General features: G+C 45.6%; 1 protein-coding gene across 2 annotated transcripts in view; it reads left to right on the forward strand.

Annotated features, from left to right (window-relative positions):
- Clpb (ClpB homolog, mitochondrial AAA ATPase chaperonin) overlaps positions 1–19,599 on the forward strand; it is a 127,292-nt gene that overhangs the window by 51,007 nt on the left and 56,686 nt on the right. For both annotated transcript variants that reach the window (XM_021166915.1, XM_021166917.2), the window contains one exon: positions 9,036–9,164. In XM_021166915.1, coding sequence (XP_021022574.1) covers positions 9,036–9,164 — 129 coding nt within the window. The remainder of the gene's footprint in view (positions 1–9,035; positions 9,165–19,599) is intronic.

The raw sequence follows: 19,599 nt of genomic DNA on the forward strand, positions 1-19,599 counted from the left end.
ATTAAAATGAATAAATTTGATGCATTTATAAAAATAAGAAAAAAGTATGATGGGGTGGCAAAGAGCTAGTCTTGTGATTTTTAACTGATTTACATATTTTGTGTATAAATATTTTTTCATCAAAAGTTCCAAATCAGGGTTGGGTCCCACACACCACACAAAATATATTAGAGACATTTATATGGATAGCAGGAAGGGAGACAGAGGGTTGAAATTTTCCAGGCACCCAGTGATTGATGGGGGCTGAGGCTCCCCCTGACGCTTTATTGAGTTTCCGATGATTATCTCTCGCTGAGACATTTTTTACAGATGACGGTCGAGCTGTCACAATGGACCATGGGGGAAAAAAACCAACAATAATAACACTTTAATCTTTTTACTGCACTGCTCCCTAGTATCCCAGATTCATCTTCCCTGACGCACGCAGTTCATTATTCTGCCCCTCCCTGGATGGGAAATAAAGGGAAATAAATATATATGTAGACACGCTTACCCACATGCATACACACAGCACAGAGTGTATAAAAGAGACCACCTCAGAACCAGAGCGGGCAGAATTTATTGTTCTTTTTGCAAGTGTTGAGGTTTATTAGTAGAGATGCTTGGTTGGCTTGGAATTGGCTATTAATTACAGCGTTTTGTATTTGTTTTTTATTGCGAGTTTTTAACATCTTGAAGAAAAGGCAGAAGAGAGGCAAGCAGGTGCAGAGACAGGGATCACTGAGGGACCAAGTTGGCCCAGCCAGGTTGCATAGCTGCTGAGAAGCAGGCTTCTTGCTTCTGCTGCCAGCTTGTCTCTACACTTTGGTTAAGATGGGAGAGGGTGAGCAGTGGATGATTATAGAGCAAAGCAAAGGGGTCCAGAGACACTGAGCACCATGCTACTGTAAGAGTCAGGAAAGGCAAGAAATAGAGAAACTGAAGCAGTGCTGAGGTTTGTTACAGACTCTCTGGGGTTTGCCCCCATTTTGCATTTGATGATGGGGGCGGGGGGTGACTTGGATCTGAAAAGCCTCACCTGGTTCTCTAGTAAGGGATTCCTGGACCCAAGAGGACGCCACCCAGAATCAACAAGCAGACTTCAAGTTCCCTGCCAGCCTGTGCTCTCTCCTTCCTTTTCACTGGGTTAGAAGAGATGAGAGGTGCTTCCTGTCAGAAGACTGCTGGCCCAGTCTTCCCTTTCATCTGTCACACATTTGCTGACCCTGTATGTGCCAGCCTTTTTGTTATACTGGGGTGGGGGTGGGGATAGGGCCAAGAAAGACCCTGTTGTTAAGGAGAAAGTTTCAAGTCCATTAACTGAGAGCATGGTACCTGTGATACCATTTTTTAACTAAAGCCTGGACCTGAAGTCAGCCTCAACTATCATGGGCTCCTACATTCTGCAAAGGATAAAGCTGATAAACAGTAGCCATACTTCAAGAACCCAGTTTCTTCTTGGCAAGGCAAGTGTAACATCTTACTAAAGAAGGATTTTTTGAGTGCTTGCCACATTCAAGAATATATGCATAAAACAGTCTAAGTCCATGCAGGAGAAAATGTCAACTAAGGTAGTGTGAACTAGGCATGACTAGAATGCACAGAGCAAGGGCAATCGTGACCTTAGGCTGCTTGAGTCATAAAGTGTGAGTCCACTGTAAGTAAATAAGGGGCCAAAAGGAAGTCATAATCACACAGAAAAGGAGACAAGTGTCTGAGCTGAACAGACAGCCATTGACTGATGGTGCCACTTTAAACCATCTGCCTGAGCTGAGACTCTGTTTCTTCACATATTAAATGGCAGCCTAGTACACTCTTGTGAGGAAAATAGTTGATCAAGTGCCTGGCCTGATGCCACACGTAGTGAGAGTTCAATATGCTGGGTGTGGTGGCACACACCTTTAATCCGAACACTCTGGGAGGCAGAGGCGGGTCACTGTGAGTTGGAGAACAGTCAGGGCTACACAGAGAAACTCTTGGGAGTGTGGGGACAATTCATAAATATAAACCATTATTTTCTTACCACAGTACTTGTGACTCTACACTGAACATGAAATAAGCTTCTGTCATTTCCCATTATTAATGTTAGAGATGGTTCCAACCAAACAACATGACATCAGAAGAACTCAGATGCCAGGCAGTGGTGGCACAAGCCTTTAATCCCAGCTCTAGGGAGGCAGAAGCAGGTGGAGTTCTGAGTTCGAGGCCAGCCTGGTCTACAGAGTGAGTTCCAGGACAGCCAGAGTTATACAGAGAAACCCTGTCTCAAAAAACAAACAAACAAAAATAAACAAACAAAAAAACCCACCACCACCAACAACAAAAAGGAACTCAGATAATGTCAGATAATATGCACTTCTTACAGACATTTTGCTTTGTTTTTGAGATAGGAACTCAGACTGGCCTTGAGCTTGTTTCTTATGTGTCCTGGGCTGGCCTTGAACTCTCCAAGACTCTTGTTTCTTCAAAATGCTGAAATTATTGGCATGTGCCACTAAACCTTATAACCACTTTACCACTTTTTTTTTTGGCTTATACTTTTAGGTCTATCATCTTTATTTTACTTAGCTCACATATGGTAAAATTCACCATGTAAAATATATAACTTACTGATTTATAATATATAGTTCTACAATCATCACCCCAACCTATTTTTAGAACATTTTCATCACATCATAGAAAGTCTCATGTATATTACCAGCTATCCTTCATTTGCCCTCAAGTTCCCGGCAACTAACAGTCTACCTCCTCTCTACAGATTGTCTACAATGGCCATTCTATGTACCTGGGACCATACACTGTATCATCATCTTTGACTGACTGACTTAGCGTTATGTTTCATACACACTGTGGCAAATAGCATTACTTCATTCCTTTCTATGGCTGAATAATATGCTGTTGTAAATGTTTATTCATCAGATTATAGATGTTATGTTGTTTCTACCTTTGATTTTTATGAATACATTGCTATAAGTATCTGTGTACTTTTAAAATTATTTATTTATTATTTGAGCTAGGGTCTCATGCTGTAGGCCTGGCAGGCCTCGAAATTACTACATAGACCAGACTGGCCTTGAACTCAGATATAGACCTGCCTCTGCTCCTGAGTGCTATGTACCACCTGGGGTACAGAGTGACACCCTCAATCTCGGTCATATTTACTTATTTTGTATTATAGTAAGATTTTAGGCTTAAAATTAATTGTAAGTATTGGTAGTTCAGTACCATAACATTAACTATTCGGTATTCCTCATATTACTATCTGTCACACATGTTTTACATAGAACTTAGTATGTGACAGAGCTAAGATGGCAGACTCTGACATCTTCACCTTAAATATTTCTCAGCATGGGAAGCAGGCTGTTTGTTTGTTTGTTTGTTTGTTTGTTTGTTTGTTTGTTTGTGGCAGTAAGTAGCCAGAGCTACATGAAGGCCGTGGAGATTCTTTTTAACTGCTGCTGTGTTCCTGGCCCTGGCTGTGGCCCCCTTAGGCTAACTTAGATTCACAGGTGAGTGGGGCATAAACTAACTTAGATTCACAGGTGAGGGGGCATAAACTAACTTACATTCACAGGTGAGTGGGGCAGAGGTGAGCAGAGTAGTGGCAGTCACTCCCACTGTGGGCACAGGGGTGTGGGACCTCCCACAAGGACAGGAAAAGCTTCTCTGGAAGAAGAGCCTGCCACCCCTGTGCTGGAGACAATCGGGAAGATGTCTTTGTTGAAAAGGAGATGGTTCACTGGATAACGGCCAGCTGGCCCAAAATCCTGGGCCTCAGGAGACCGCCTTGGTGGCCTGCGGGTGAGATTACAGGCTTGATACCTCCCTTGCATGAGTTTACTTACTCAGGCAGAGAGAAGGCTGCGGCCACACTGTTCCTTTTCTTCTCCCCGTTCTACCTCCGTCCATCTCTTATGGCTTGAGAAGAGTATGGGGTCTCAGAACTGGGCCTTTTCAGCACTTAGCAGTGAGGCTGTGCCTTAGTCACTCCTGTTATTATGAAGAAACATCATAACCAAGGCAGCTTGGTTACAATTCCAGGGGTTGAGTCTATAGCAAGAAGCATGAGAGCAGACAGACAGCCTTGGCATTGGAGCAGTAGCTGAGAGCTCACAGCTTACTATAAGTTAGAGGTAGAGGTAAAGAAACTGGACCAGGTATGGGCTTTTGAAACCTCAAAGTCCATGCCCAGTGACACCCCTTCTCCAAAAAGGCCTCACCTCCTAGTCCTTCCCAAAATTGTTCTACCATCTTCATTTTGACTACAGGTTTGACGTGCTTCCACCCAGGCTAGCTTGTTAGGGTGCTTGGGACCCAGCTTTCAAATATGAGCTGTGACCTGTGTTAGTGGTATAGTGATGAGCATAGCTGCCTTCCAAATATGAGCCCGTGGGGACCACAGGCTGCTAACACTGGGCACTGTGTGTCATGCCAAGCACAGAATAGACACTAAATGTCACCCTTCTGAACAGAGTTCCCCAATGAAATGAGAGCATAAACTTATAGCTCCCAGTGCAGTTCTGAAATGAAAATCCTTGTGACTCTGGAGAGCACCAGCATTGTGGGGCCTACCCAGACACTGCTGGTTCCATGCTCCATGGAACAGGTGGTAGTTACCTCATACCTGCCATGCCCTTTGTGAGGCAAGGCCTTTGTGAGAGACTAGGTTAAAAGGAGAACGGCTGACACTGAGACGAGGTGTGTATGAAATGTTGTAATACCACACCCGTTCACCAAGAGGGTTCTGTTCTTTCCAGTACAGACAGAGATGTTTGGCACAGAGAGGTCAAGCAGACGGTGTGAACCTGCACAGTACATTTAGGATTCAAACACAAGTGACCTGGCTCCACAGCTTTCTCAGTTGCTAGCCATTCTCTGTTGCCTTCACTAAAGATTTGTTTGTAGATGTTATTGTTTTCTACAAACAGAAATATCTGGACTTTAATTATATGAGATGTTGAATATATCTATACAAAATGCTTGGCACCAAAAGGATCTCAGATTTAGAAGTTTGTTTAGAATTTGAAATGTTCGTGTATAGGTTTTATTGGTTGAACATCTCTAATCCAAAAATATGAACTCTAAATGCTCCAAAATTAGGAACACTTTTTGAGACAAGGTCTTCCTGTGTCACTTAGGATAGCTTCACATTTGTAATCCTCCTGCCTCTGCTCCTGTCACCAGTCCCAATCAAAATCAGAAAGATGCCAACATTGAAAAATATTTTTTGGGGGAAAAAAGAGTTTTACATTTTTTAGTATTTTAGATTCTTGGTATCCATAAAAGAGATGCCAGTTTATGTCTACTTGCTGATTTGGGCAAGCACTTGTCTATCGTTTGGGACTGGGCTGTGCTGAGTGCTCCACTCACTGTCTATGGTGAAGAAAACAGTGACCCTGCCTGGTAGGAAAGCACAGCCACAGCCACATGTGGGTACGGTGGAATATCTTTGAGAGAGGGAGGAGATGCTACCTCAGGAGCAATACCTACCTCAAATGCAGGAAGGACCATTAGACAAAGTGACTCTTTGTTAGAAGCCTAGAAAGGAACTAGCCAGCCAGGTGACAGGTAAAGGATGGGCCAGCACAACAGTTCATTCAGAAAGAAAGGTGAGGTCTCAGCAAACAGGACTCTTCATGAATAGTGCTTGTCACTGGCCTATGGTACTGGTCCTCTGCTGGTGTTTACCTGAAGTAGCCCCCCTCTCTGTTTCTTGAAATCACCTGCTTTTTGTGGTAAGACCCCTGTATGCATAACCTTGTCAGTGCACTTGTGAAAAGACAATATTGGTTTGATTCTCGAATCAGACAGTTAATTCTTAAAGTTGGAAATGGCTCTATTCATTTATTATTACATCTACCACTGTGGGCTGGTGCTCATTACACTTGTTTGTTGAATGAATGATAGACTTCCTTTGTAAAATGGATTACACCCTTCTTGCTTTCTTGAGCCAACTATCACTTTTCTTCCAGTTTATCATTACATCCAGCAGTTAATGTCCTATGTGGCAGTTCAGAGATGCCCTCAGGGCCTTTTGAGGTGCTGTGCTTGGAATCCTTTTTCAGCTTTTCATTGTCCGTTCTTTTCCCTCCCTGCCTGGCTAGTGTTTGATTGTGATCAATCTGCTTGACTCTGAATTGTCCTCCCAGCCTTATTTTCTTCTCCTAATCTTCAGTGGGCTAGAAACCTGATTCCCAGTATGAGGGGATATAACAGAGTGAGTGGCTATCATGACTGTGACTAAGGGCTCGTCACTCTGAGTTCTTAAAGGGCTTGTACAGGAGGAATATAGATATCATTACATGTACCCAGAGGCTATGCTAGTCTGGATAACCCCCCTCATATGTGCCCCAAGGCCAGGCTAATACAGGTACCCCCCTCAAATGGCCCGGGCTAATATACATAATACCCCTCATGTGTCCAGAGGCTAGGCTAATCTAGGTACTCCCCCCTCAGATGGGCCCAGGCTAATAGACATAATACCCCTCATGTGTCCAGAGGCTAGGTTATCTAGATACTCCCCTCAGATGAGCCCAGAGGCCCATCTAATTGTTGCTGCTCAGACATTTTCTTACTGTTCTTGATACCCAAGAGAAAGTCACATAGCACTCTAAGGCAAGCAGTGTGGTCTGGTCTCCAGCTCTGAGCTCCACTGTCTTCATTTTGGCTAGAGGTTTGAAATGCTTCCGCCCAGGCAAGCTTGTTAGGGTGCTGGCTACACAGCTCAGGCTGTCATACGGTATAGCTAGGTTCCACCGAATGTCTTGCAGCATTGTCTGAGAAAGAAAAGAAGGGAATACAAGGAGCTAAGGCTGGTACCACAACATGCCCACTCTGCTTCTTTCTCTGTGCTTGATTCTTTTATTGGCACAAAGAGCAAGAACTCGCTGGTGCTGAGGTGAGTCTGACTACTAGACTCCAGCAGTCCAACTACCTCAGCCTCCCACGCTTCTTACACAACCACTTAACTAGCCAAGTAAGCTGAGCTTTCATATTCTCTTCTTTAAAAATGGGACTGAATTACGACTACTGAGTGGCCTTCTGGCTTTTAGAACTTTATTTATATAGTGTCTTTAGTATTATAGGAGGGAGCATGCTATTAGTTCATTCCGAAAGCTCTTAGAAGAAACCACTTAGGAATTACCTGCCTTATGCTTCTATCTAGGCAAGGTCCCACCTTGCATTGTCCACAGGGGACAGGAAAGGTGTGACACAGGGAGGTAGGACTTAGGTCCTAGATTCTCCCCCCAACAAACTGAGCTCAAAAGTGAACATTAGAGAAAATTGGTTTCTGGGTTAATTTCCAGCATGAGGGAAACAGAAACCTCGTCACAAAAGCAGACTAGCATCTGCTCTGTGGGGCCTTCCCTCTCAGGGGACGCCTCAGAGGGTGGAACCTTCTAGGTTATTAGCTGGTCTGAAAGTGTCCGGGCAACAGCATAAGCCACGGCCAGTCTGGTAAGCAGATGTATGTCTGTCCACCAATCCAGAGGGCTTGAAAAGTGCTAACAGTCGCAGGTTTGCTTGCTTGCTTGTTTTTAATGAGCTGGAGAGAGAAGAGAGGAGTGTGAGTAGGAGGGCTGAAGTGAGCCGAGGGTTTGCAGGGTTTGTCTGTCTTTACCTTTCAGAAAATGTTTTTAAGAGTGAAAAAATCAGATGACATTGGGCAGTGGTGGTACACGCCTTTAGTCCAGCACTTGGGGGGAGAGAGGCGGGCAGAGCAAGTTCAAGGATAGCTGAAGCTATGCAAAAACCCTGTCTAGGGGGAACAAAAATCAGATTGCAGGAGCGGGGGAGTTCAGTGGTAGAACTCTTGTCTGTCATGTACAAAGATGTGTTCAACAACAGGTTCAATACTCAGTGCCACCAAAAAGTCAATTACAGATACAGTAAATTCCACCTTTGTAGGGAATGCGTACACAGCCAGACTGAAAGGGTAAATGTGCCTTCTCTGGTTGCTGAGGTATGGGCTCCTTTTTCTTCTTTGTACTCTTCTGTAGTTTTAATTTTTGTTTGATTTTGTAAATCAGATTTTAAGCTTTAAGTCATTTACCAAATTGTAAACAGCAGAGGTTTGTGGCTTCTGCACAGACAGCCTCTGACCCCACCCCACTCCCCTGGTCCTCTGCCCACCTCCACCTTCTTCCCCAGACTCCTCATTCTTTGAGTTACCCAGTGTTTCCGGAACCTGTTCTCCATGCTCAAGCTGAGCTCGCCTGTCCCCTGGCTCCGTGTTATCCTAATGCTCCCCACACTCTAAACATCTGCGTATTATCTGCTTCTTGTCAGATTAGGTCAGAGATCATACTGATTCACTTCATGTCCCCAAAATGACTCCTACATGTCAGCCAACGCTCATGAAACAAACCAGACTGTTTCACCTCCTCTTGCCCTGCCCAGATGGCCAGGCACACAGTGTAGGTGCTACTTAATATGTAGTATTTATGTAGTATATGTAGTATATTTAGAATTACATAGATAACTTAAAATGTTGAAGAGCTAAGCAGTTGAAGCAAAAGGACCATTGTGAGTTTGAGGCCAGCCTGAGGTATATAGAGAAAAACCTGACCTCAAAAACATTTTTAAAAAAATTCAAAAGACAGTAGATGAGACTGGACATAGTGGCTCACACCTGGAATGCCAGCACATGGGAGGTAGAGGCAGAAGGATCACTGCAAGTTAAAGACCAGCCATAGCTGGTCTTTTGTTCTAAAAGACCAAAGAAGCCCAACACGGTGGCACTGGCCTTTATTGCTAATACTAAGGAGACAGAGACATTTGGATCTGTGAGTTCAAGGCTAGCCTGGTCTACATGGTGAGACTCTGTCTTAGAGGGTTGGAGGCAGGCCAAAAAGAGCTAAATGTGGTGGAACACACTTTAGTCCTATCACTAAGAGGTAGAGGCAGGCCTATCTCTGCTAGTTCTGAGCCAGCCTGCTCTTCATAGTGAAGCCCTAAACTAAAGGGAGATGGGTAAGGAAAGTAGGGGTGGGGCTACCCTAAGCAAGCACAGACTGATGTGTTACTAATGGAGGGTTGGATTTTTTGTTCCTCAGTCCTAGTCACTCGAGAGGATGACTTCAACAACCGGCTAAACCACCGTGCTAGCTTCAAAGGCTGCACAGCCCTGCACTATGCTGTCCTGGCCGACGACTACAGCATCGTCAAGGAGCTGCTGGACGGAGGTGAGAGCTGTGTAGTGGCTGGCAGGAGAGGCCGCCACTCTTCTGGCACCATGTTACTCTCCTTGAGCTAAAAGAGTGATCTGTTTCCCAAGAATGAGTGTCAATGTGTGATTTGTCCTCTGGTGGTTGGTGTATGTTCTTGACCTGGGGGTGGAAGTGGGGTGAGGAGGGGGACGGGGACACTATCTACTCTGCAATAAGATGTAAAGTTTTTTTTAACATTTTAAAACAATAATTTGTCCTTGGAGGTGAGAGGCATCAGGTCTTTCCAGAGCTAGAGTTACAGAAGCAACGTGGTTGTGGGGAACTGAACTTGAGTCTTGGCAGAACAGGAAGTACCCTGAATTGCTTAGCCATTTCTTCTGCCCTAGTGTGAGAGTTTTCTTAATTGATGGCTCTTCCCAAGAGTGTTCTCTTTTTCTCCTGTGACCTCCAGAACAGGACCAGGGGAGCAAGGGAAGTCATGTCAGGCCCTGCTAACCCCGCTAACCCCTGTCACAGAGTTCTTCTCCTGGACCTTGGCCCTGCTGCAATGTCACTTATGCTTCCTCATTCCTCTGAGCTGTGGTGTCCTGTTCACATCTGGACTTGTACTCAGGTGGCTGGGACACGAGGAAGTTAAGTTTGAGGACAGCCTGGACTTCAGAGTGAATTCCAGGCCAACCTGAGCTACTTGGCTGAGATGCTATCTCCAAAAGAAAACAAAATAAAACCAACAGTAGCAAAGCGGGAGCTTCTCATCCAACTGACCTTCTGAGGTTGCACACCACAGTGACTGACTCAGTATCCCTGGTACCCGCATGGTTCTTGGCACATAGTAAATATTCTATAAATATTTGCTGAATGATAAATGTCCCCCCAGTTGTCGGCCAGGAGTGTCAGTGGCGTTACAGAGGTAATATGCACCAGACTTGGGCTGACCTGGTCCCATCCAAGTCGGGCACCTTCAGGCAGCCGTTTCCTTCTTAGTCCCCTTCCCCCCATCAGCTTCTCAGGGAGTAGAGGCAGCATGTGGGAGACCCAGATCCCTGTGACAGTAGCGGAAGAACAACTGTTTACTCGTTAGCTGCTGCTTCTTGAAGGCCAGGGACCCATTCTTGGGGCTGGGACCTGGGTCCTCCTGGGTGCAGTTCATTCTCTGTGGGATCTAAAGGAACTGGATGGTTCTTTCGAGGGCCTCTGCATCACTCACATGAGTATCTTGTCTCTCCAAGATTGGTGGCCATCCCCTTGGGTTCTGTCAAGAGCTGAGGCATCCACTCTTGGCTCAGGTGGTCCCACTTTGCTTCACAGTGACTCATGGGGACCCCTTTTTAGTAAACTATGACCATTGTGTAATGTCTACAAATTGTCTATTTTTGCCATCTAACCATTTTCTAATATCAGCCTGTGAAGTTTGTTCTGTTCTGCAGCTTTTGCCTTCTAATTATCTTCTAGCATATGTGCTGTCCTCGGGCTGGGGACACTTCCAAGGAATCCAGTCTTGTTACCTCCTGTCAGCCGTAGGCCCACGGGTTTCATAACTGGACCCTGTGGCATGGTGACTTTACCTGGGTGGCTGGTACTTTTAGAGTAAGGACTCAGAGCTCCCAGAGGCGGAGACTTCAAAAACACCCCAAGCTTCCAACTCTGTCCTTTGGAAAGCTCTCTGGCAAGACTTAGACCTAAGCATCAGAGCATGCTTCTCTCTGCCATGCCTTAAAATCAGTATGCCTAGTCATTTTCCCCTGGTTCCATATCCCTGCTTCCTCCAGCCACCAAACAGAAAGAGTTCATCTACAAGAAGCCCCACGCTTCTCTTCCAGATCGAACACCTTTACAATGAGGACGCCAGGGCCTTTATGAGATTCCCTCCACCCCAGGCCCCCAGGCCAAGGCTAGCCCTTTGAGCTGTTTCAGGGACATGCTTTCCTGTCCGGTGACTTGGAACCGATGCCCTAAGCCCCCACCTTTGCGTTTCTCCCCACCTGCCTTTTTAGTAGTCATCCATTTATACCCGTGCCCTGGTTTCCCAGCCTCGAGGGCCAAAACTATCAGCCCACTTGTTTCTCCCTTCTAGACCTGAACAAGTTGCTGTCACTCAGGGCCTGCAGGCCTGCCAACTTCTGACCCCTCTTCCCTTCTTGACCTCCCTTAGTCTACTAGTGTATGTGACCAGCCAACCGAGAGGCAGGAGCCTGCTCTCTTGTCCTAGGGGCTGTTGTCGGTAACATTTCCAAAGTCTTTGACCTCTGCTGACCTTTTCCGAAGGGTCTGCCTCCTGCCCATCAGCTTTAGCAGAGTGTTCTGGCCACCAGCTTTGCGCTAGCAACACCCAAGGCAAGCATAGGCACAAAAACCGTCTGCTCACAAACTCCACAGAGGTTTAGGTCCCTGGGTCTATGGGTGAGGGGTAGAGGGAGGAGCCGCTCATGCTCTTGCTTTGAGTTGTAAAGAGGCTCAGGCTACAGCATCATGCTGATGATGTGGACACCCTCCAGCCTGTAGGAGGCAGCATGGAGTAATAGAAAAGAGCACAGGCAGAAGCAGCTAACCAGGTTCCCTTGGACAGGTTATCCTAACTCTCAGTCTTGGTTGTTTTAGGTGTCACATGACATCTTCACAGGAATAGTAGATGTAAAACTCCCTGGTGAACACATGTTAAATGTGTTGTGACAAGTAGTTCCTTTTCTTTTCATTTTTACTGGGGTATGTTAATTGCATACAGTAGTTTTTTGTGCTTTGATCACAGTCCCCCAGTGCCCCTCTCTCCCCTGCTGTCCTTCCAGATCTGTCCCCAGTGCCCCCTTCTGCTATCCTCTATTTGATTCACACCCTCAGTCTCACTTCTCCCTTTACCACATGTATTAATGATTTATGTGCCTATGTGAGGTCTCAGGCCACGCTGAAGGACAAACATGTTTTCGTCATTAGAAGTTATCATTATGACTTAGATACGGAAATCACACTCACAGTTACAGCTGACAGCTGTAACTCCATTTCTCTTAACCTTTGTCTCTGCCTTCCACATCCACATGCTGCTTAGAGAGCTGTTGTATTTCCTCACTTCTCACCCACATGTACTCAGAGACCTCCCTCCATTGGGAAGCCTTTCCTACTTGTCCCCCTATGAACGTGTACACTGTTGGGCCAGAGCTTACCACTGACTGCTCAAGGTCATTTTTTTCTATTTCAAGAAACCCAATAACTGTAAACTGTACAAGCTTTGGAGACAGATTTGGCTTTAAAATATGTCTCTGTTAAATCATTATGTTAAACTATTTGATATCTCTGAGATGATGCACCTCAAGACATCTTAAGGATCAGGCACACTGTCTGACCCTGAGACTCTCATGGTGACAGATATGCAAGCAGGCCATGGCAGTGGAGTGAGTGCTCCCACAGGAGGATGGACAAGGGGCTCTGTGGACATGAAACATGCCTCTTGTCACTGATGGGCAAGGAGGTGTGGTGTAAGTTACAGAAAGAAGACTGCTGGGTGAATGGGTGGTGCCCTCTTTCCAGGAAGACGAATAGGAAGACATTTTCTTGAAGGGGGTTGAATTAACTGGTGTCAGTCCTTGTAGTATACTATGGGTAGTATACTGACCTTGTTTGTTCATCCTTGATGCTGCTGCCTCTGTCTGTTGTTGGCTTAGAGCAGGAAGGCTCTGCTTTCATACTTGACTTTGGAAGTACAAGAAAACATGGAGGACAGGTGGGCACAATGCCTGCGGGGTGGGGGGAGGGTAGCTGCAGCTGCCTTATGTCAGTAACCCAGGACTGTTGAGCTGCATTAACAGTTTCCTCTCAGGAATGTGCTCCCATGAACATCTCCGTCTGCCTAAAACATGGTGGGCTTTTTTTTTTTTTCTTTTTGACTCAGTTCCTTCAGAGAAATAAGCTCTAAAGCCCCAAGGCATCTATTGTATATAAGGAACTCACTTTTCTCTGAGGCATCTAAAATAGTACAAGGTAAATGCCACTCTAGGGAGAGGTGATAAAATCATTTTTTATCAGCCTGACACTTAGCTGTGCTTCCTGCCAGCCTTTAGCACCCACCCAGTGTTTCCAGTGCTGCCCCTCTGTTCCTGCGATTCTTTCTGCCATTTGCCTCCCACTGAGGCCTTCTCAGGCTGGCAGGCTTCTTTCTACCTGCCAATCCCCAGTTCCTGGGCCACCTTCCTGCTGTGCATCTTTCCTGCCCCTGGGGCTAGGGTACAGCATCTCTTGCTACACTAAGGTGGATGACACTCCAGGGAATATCACTCCTTTCATCTCCCTCCTTAGCTCCACTTTGGCACACTACTGAGCACATGTTTGGAAGTACCCCACCCACTCTCAGCATCCTGCTGCCTCCCATCTGAGCACCTCTGTATCTCTTCTTCCCACTGCTGCTTCCTGTTTCATCACTGGTGCTCTTTCCCTCAACACTTAGCCCTTCTGAAATCTAATCCCCCTCCTCAGGGCCTCCCTCAGCCTTTCCTTTCTACTTTGAACGTTCCTCTTTGACCCCTTCTCTGAGTGCCTGGATGAACTCTCGGTGTTAACCTGCCAGCATCCACTGAGTTCCTAAATTCCTGCTGCCCCGCCTGAGGCAAAGCCTGCCCAGTGCTACCATCCTCCCTGCAGCAGCCTGTTGTTATCCCATCATTAGGACCAAAACTTAGTGTTCCGTTTCTTGTTCCACTTCACTGTCTGTCCATCTGTCTACATCAGCAGATGTTGTGCCGTCAGCTTTCTTTGCCTGGGGCTGTCTGCCCTCTGTTGAAACTTCACACCCAGCAACACAGAGAAGGGTCAGGAGTTGTGGCTCTGGCACCCACAAATTCTCCTTTGTGCAAACCCTTTCTCTTAGAAAATAAAGCAGCTACTGAAGAGATGTCAAGAACCTCTTCCAGCCCTGGTGTCCTGTGTAGCCTCTGAGCAACTCTTCCATCATTTATCAAGCATTTGCTGTAGTAGTCAAACTTTTTATTACTGTGACTGCACCCAGTATAAATATTAAAGGGAGCAGAGTCATTTTTGCTCACAGTTTCAGAGGTGTTAGATTATCACCGTGGGGAAGGTGTGGCAGAGCAGCATGTAGGAAGGAGAGGAGAGTGAGGCTGTGCTAGCTGGCGTTCTCTCTCTTTTATTCCTTCCAGGTCCCCAGCATATGTGATGGTATTACCCGAGTTCAGAATGGGTATTGTGTTGTCCGTCTCTCCATCCATCTCTGCCCCCTCCCCTGCTTAGCTAATTCTCTTTGGAAACTCATACTCACACAGCTCTGGATGCTTTAGCCCTTACTAGGGGCTTTTGGGCCTAATCAAGGAGACAGTGAAGATTGGCCATCACTCTGCTGAGCACCTCTCCTATTACAGGCTCCAGCCTAGGCTCCAGGCCAATAAATGTGATACAGGCCTGGGTGTTTCCCTTAAGGAACTCATAGTTTACAAGAAACCGAGACATTTAATAACGTGATGATAATAATAATGTGATAGTGGAGATCTAGAGAAGGTGCTGTGTGATCACAGAGAAAATATCTTAAGTTACGTGTTGTGAAACACCTGTCAGCCCAGCACTTAGGAGGTAGAGGCCGGATGATCCAGAGTTTGAGGGTTTGAGGCCAACCTGGAGCTATAGGAGACCCTGCCTCAAACAAACAAACAAACAAACAGTAATCAGAGCCCTCGGGGGCCTCAGGCAATAGAATACTAAGTTTGAGGCCAGCACGTGTTCAAAGCCAATCTGAGACAAGAACCTATCACAAACCAGAAGTTTTTGAGTCTCTAATAATAAGGTAAGGAAAGCTTGGTGCAGGGGATGGTATTTACACTGATAAAATGTTGATCTGCTTCTGCAATGGGTGAATAAATTGTAGATTTCTTGTAACAGTGGGAATGAATGAACTTGTGCTCTGTCAACATGCATGGGCCAAATGCCTTAGCAGTGTGCCTCTGCTAAGAGTTCAGAATAGGCAAAACTAGCCAGCCAGTGGTGGAAGAAGCCAGAGTAGTGGCTAATCTCTAGAACACTGGGAGTGACTGGAAGAGGACACCCAGGATTTCCACGGTGTTCTACTGTACAGTTATGCAGGCTCCCTACCTTGAAGCTGTACTCAGCTGCATCCTCCTGTGCTTCTGCATTTTTCTCTGAGTCCTGTGTGTGGGACCTGACTCCCATTCCACGTGCATGACCATAAATCTCACACCATGGTGCCAAGTCCCATGCACTGAACTTCATAAGGAAAATCACTTTCTTATTCTAGACCAAGACAGCTTCTCAGACTTTTTCCACCTCTCAGATCCCTTGCCGACTCCCAAGCTGTTGTAATATTTCCCAAAGAAGATGCACTGTACTTAGAAGGGAGCTTCCTCTTTCTACCTGTGTCTCCTCCTGTCTGCCTGCCCTGTGCCCTTCCCAGAATGTCACCTTCTGTTCTCCAGCAATGACAGCAGTTCCTGAGACCAGCCCTAGGGCTCTGGTTCCTCCTTCCTGCCGCTTTCTCAAGGACTCTGTTACACACACACACACACTCTCTCTCTCTCTCTCTCACACACACACACACACACACACACACACACAGACACACACACACACACTCCAGCCTTTCTCTCCTGTATTACTTTCTCCTTCCATAGATTCTCATTCTCATGAGTTTGATAGTGTACCTTCACCTCATGCATTTTAGAAACAACAGCAACAAACAGCCTCGTAGCCAACTCTAGAACTCACCCCATTTCTTGCATGTCTTAATAACTAAAATTCCAAGGAAACGATTGCCACCCCTCACACTGCTTCCTCAGCTTCTCCTGTTACCCTCAGTAGGGTCAGCATCACCTTGAGTGTCAGACCCTAAAACCTAAATCATCCTTGAATTCTTTTCTCTTCCACTCCATGGACATCCCTCTCCTGGGCTGCCCTCAGAAGAATGTTCTCTCTGTTCTGTTCCTCCTGGTCCTCTTAAGGCTTTCACCAATGAAGAACAATCAAGGAGATCTTTGTAAAATAGGCCACACCCCAGCTGCTGCTGCTGCACTCCGGAGACAGGCAGGTGGATTTGAGTTTGAGGCCAACCTGGTTACAGAGCAAATTCTGCAACAGCCAGGGCTGTTAAACAGAGAAACCTTGTCTCAAATAGCAAAATAGGAACAAACAAAAAAGTTTCTACTTAAAACCTTTTACCTCAGTATTGAAGCAGCACCACAGGCCAGATTCCTTCCCAGAGCCCTAAATGCCTTACCATCCAGACTCCTGCAGCAGAGGCGGGGAGGGGGGATGGGGACGACAGGGAGGAGGAGGAGGAGGTTCTCAAACTAAGGGAGAGCATCTCTCACTATCTATGAAAGGTTGGTTGGTCTCTGAATCTCTAATTTACTACAAACCATTATTTTCTATACTAGATTTTAGCCAAAATTTGGCTGAGAAACAATAATACTTTCTTAAGTACAATCAAAATGAATTATTAGAAAAGGGCGTGTTTTCAAAGGAAATGCCATCTATATGCCCAAATTTGTTAGTAGTTTCCATAGGCATAAAGTGACGAGCAAGTCACTGTGGAAGTGTCTGATAGAGGACAGGTAGTGAGGCTCTCTGACTGGCACTAGTTCACAAGCTCCACATTAATCATCACGCCGTACTGGTCCTCTGGGCAGACAGAGGAGACAGAGGAGCAGAAGATAAGATCGCCCCTGCCCTCAAGTTCAGCACACACAGTCATAATGCATGGCAGGTGGTCAGAGGCTGCAGGCATCAGGATCTGTGACCCGCCCCTACCCTGCCACTCTCATCTTTGGAATCACTCTCTGGCACCACTTTTTCATCTAAACAATGAAGAGACCTTGTTGATGACAAAAAAAAAAAGCTTCTCTTTTGCTTTATGCTAGCAGCTATCTAAGGGAAGTACTGAGAAGAGATTGCTAATGGGCACAAGGTTTGCATGAAAATGTTCTGAAGTAGATTATGTGAGGGTTGTATGGTACTGTCTGTATGCTAAAAAGTATTACATTGTATACTTTGAGTAAACTTTATGGCATGTAAATTATATTTGAATAAAGCTGTTGAAAAGAAAATATTCCATGCCATTCTAGACTGAAAAATACTGTCTTGAATGGGTGACTGGTTGCTTAGATGCAAGTCAGAAAGCCAGGAGAACTTGAATCAGATGAGATGAGCTGTCAGTGGCATCAGTGACTCTTTTTCGAGAGTGCTATTGAGAGCCTGGAGAAATGGCTCTCCACCTAAGAATGCTCGCTGCCCTTGGAGAACTGAGCTTCTGCCCACACCCAGTCTGGGCTGCCCACAACTACCTATGACTCCAGCTCCAGGGCACCCAACATCCTCTTCTGACCTCTGCAGTCACCTATAAATATGTGATATACACACACAAATAATTTTTTTATTTTTAAAGAATGGTGGTAAAAATTTATCTGTAAACGTTCTCTTAATGATATTTTGATCCATTTAATCTTATTACCTTTTTTAATATTTTAATTTTGTTTTATGTACATTGGTGTGAGGTTATCAGATCCTCTGGAACTGAAGTTACAGACAGTTGAGAGCTGTCATATGGGTACTGGGAATAGAACCCAGGTCCTGGAAGAACAGCTAGTGAGCTGACCTAACCACTGAGCCATCTCTCCAGTCCCTCGTCTTATTATCTTAACAAATATTTATTACATACTCCATCCCTTGCAAAGCTTAAAGTATCTCAGAGTAGAAACATCAGACAAATAATTAAGTTATTAGCTACTAATACAAGTCCTGTTACAGAAGAGAAGAAGGTACTGTGAGAGGATAATGGAGACTAATCTAGTCCAGGAGAGCTGAGGGTAGTCTTCTGAGCAAATCCATTTCTGCCAGCAGCTGAAATGCAGATGCTAGGCCATCATCTAACCTAAGACAGCCTGTGGAGAGAGATGGCCGTTAGTCACCCTTACGCACCTGCAGTCTTGGATCCAATGATGCTAGGAAGTAGGGATGTTCTATGGCAGTGGTTCTCCACCTTCCTAATGCTGCAACCCTTTAGTACAATTCCTCATATTGTGGTGACCCCCTCAAGCATAAAAATATTTTGTTGTTACTTTTTAAGCTTAATTTTTCTGCTGTTATGAATCATAATGTAAATATCTGATATGCAGGATATCTGATATGCGACCCCCAGAGGGGTTGAGAACCACTGTTCTGTGGTATTGTCATTACAATCCACACCTTAGATCAGGTGTGATGTAGGCCCACCATGACCCAGAGATCTGTGCTCAGCACTCATCCAGCTCAGAATGAAGCGTTCCTTGCTCATCCCCAGGATGAGGTACTTCTAACCCCCCATGCCTGTGTAATCAGTGAGTGATGAGAGCCCGGTCACTATGCTTTCCAGAACCACCTGCCATCCAGGCACACACATTTCATCAAGGCTTTAATGGGCTCCAAGCAGTCCTCAGATGAGCCTAGCTGGCATCCGGCGTGAGCTCATCACCACCAACAGTAGCAGCCTGGAAGCCCAGGCTCCCTTGGGTAAAGGAGAGGTCAGCATTGGCTTGGCAGGTCATTCTGTATTCCACCTGCACTGTACCTGGAAACAGCTAAATAGGGCTCAACTTCAGGCCAGCTGTCCTATGCCAACTTATTCATAGCCCTCGAAGGCATGGATCTTAGACTGGAAAAGAGACTCTGCTTTAGGAAAGGACAGTAGCAACCTGAAGGTCAGGGCCTACAGAATCCCAGCAAAAGGTCAGCCATAAAATGAACCAGAACCAAGGTTCCCTCCCCAAAAAGGAGTTTGATTCTAGCCTTTCTGTGCTCTTTTCTCTAGAGAAAAGCCTGTGTCTTAGGCATAAGAACATAGCAAGGATGTTCTCTGTGGGTCTGAACCATGCACTCCTTTTTGAATTGCATGTGGAATGAATTCTCTTTATTATAACAGAAGGGAGCTTGCTGTTAAGAAAGCTTTCAGAGACTCCCCCCCCCCCTTTGAACTGATAGATCTCTGAGTGGTAGGAAGTGCTGACTGGGCATTGGGGCCTGACACTTGCATCATTCTGACACTGACCCTATCTGACTTGAGTCCTTCCCTGTCAGTTTATTCACCCTAAAATAAGTTAGCCTGTGATACCCAAACCTTCCATTATGATGTTTTGTGACATTGAATGAACAACATTCAATGTAATATTCTTCTATCTCTTTCTTGCTTTACTGTTCTTCTCCCCACCCCCACCCCTTGGGGGTTGGGTGGGGCATTCAGAGGAATGTTTGGGGTTCTTAGGATTTTGGTTTTTTAAATTTTGTTTTGTTTTTGTTTTTCATGGCAGGGTTTCTCTATGATAGTTCCTGGCCATCCTGGAACTCCATCTATAGACCAGACTGGCCTCAAACTCAAGAGATCCACCTGCCTTTGCCTCCTGAGCACTGGGACTAACATGTGCCACCGTGTATCCTTGTATTCTTTTAGCGTTTTCTTTTTTTTTTTAATTTT

This window comes from Mus caroli, chromosome 7 (genome assembly GCF_900094665.2).
Source record: "Mus caroli chromosome 7, CAROLI_EIJ_v1.1, whole genome shotgun sequence".
Classification (NCBI taxonomy): Eukaryota; Metazoa; Chordata; class Mammalia; order Rodentia; family Muridae; genus Mus; species Mus caroli.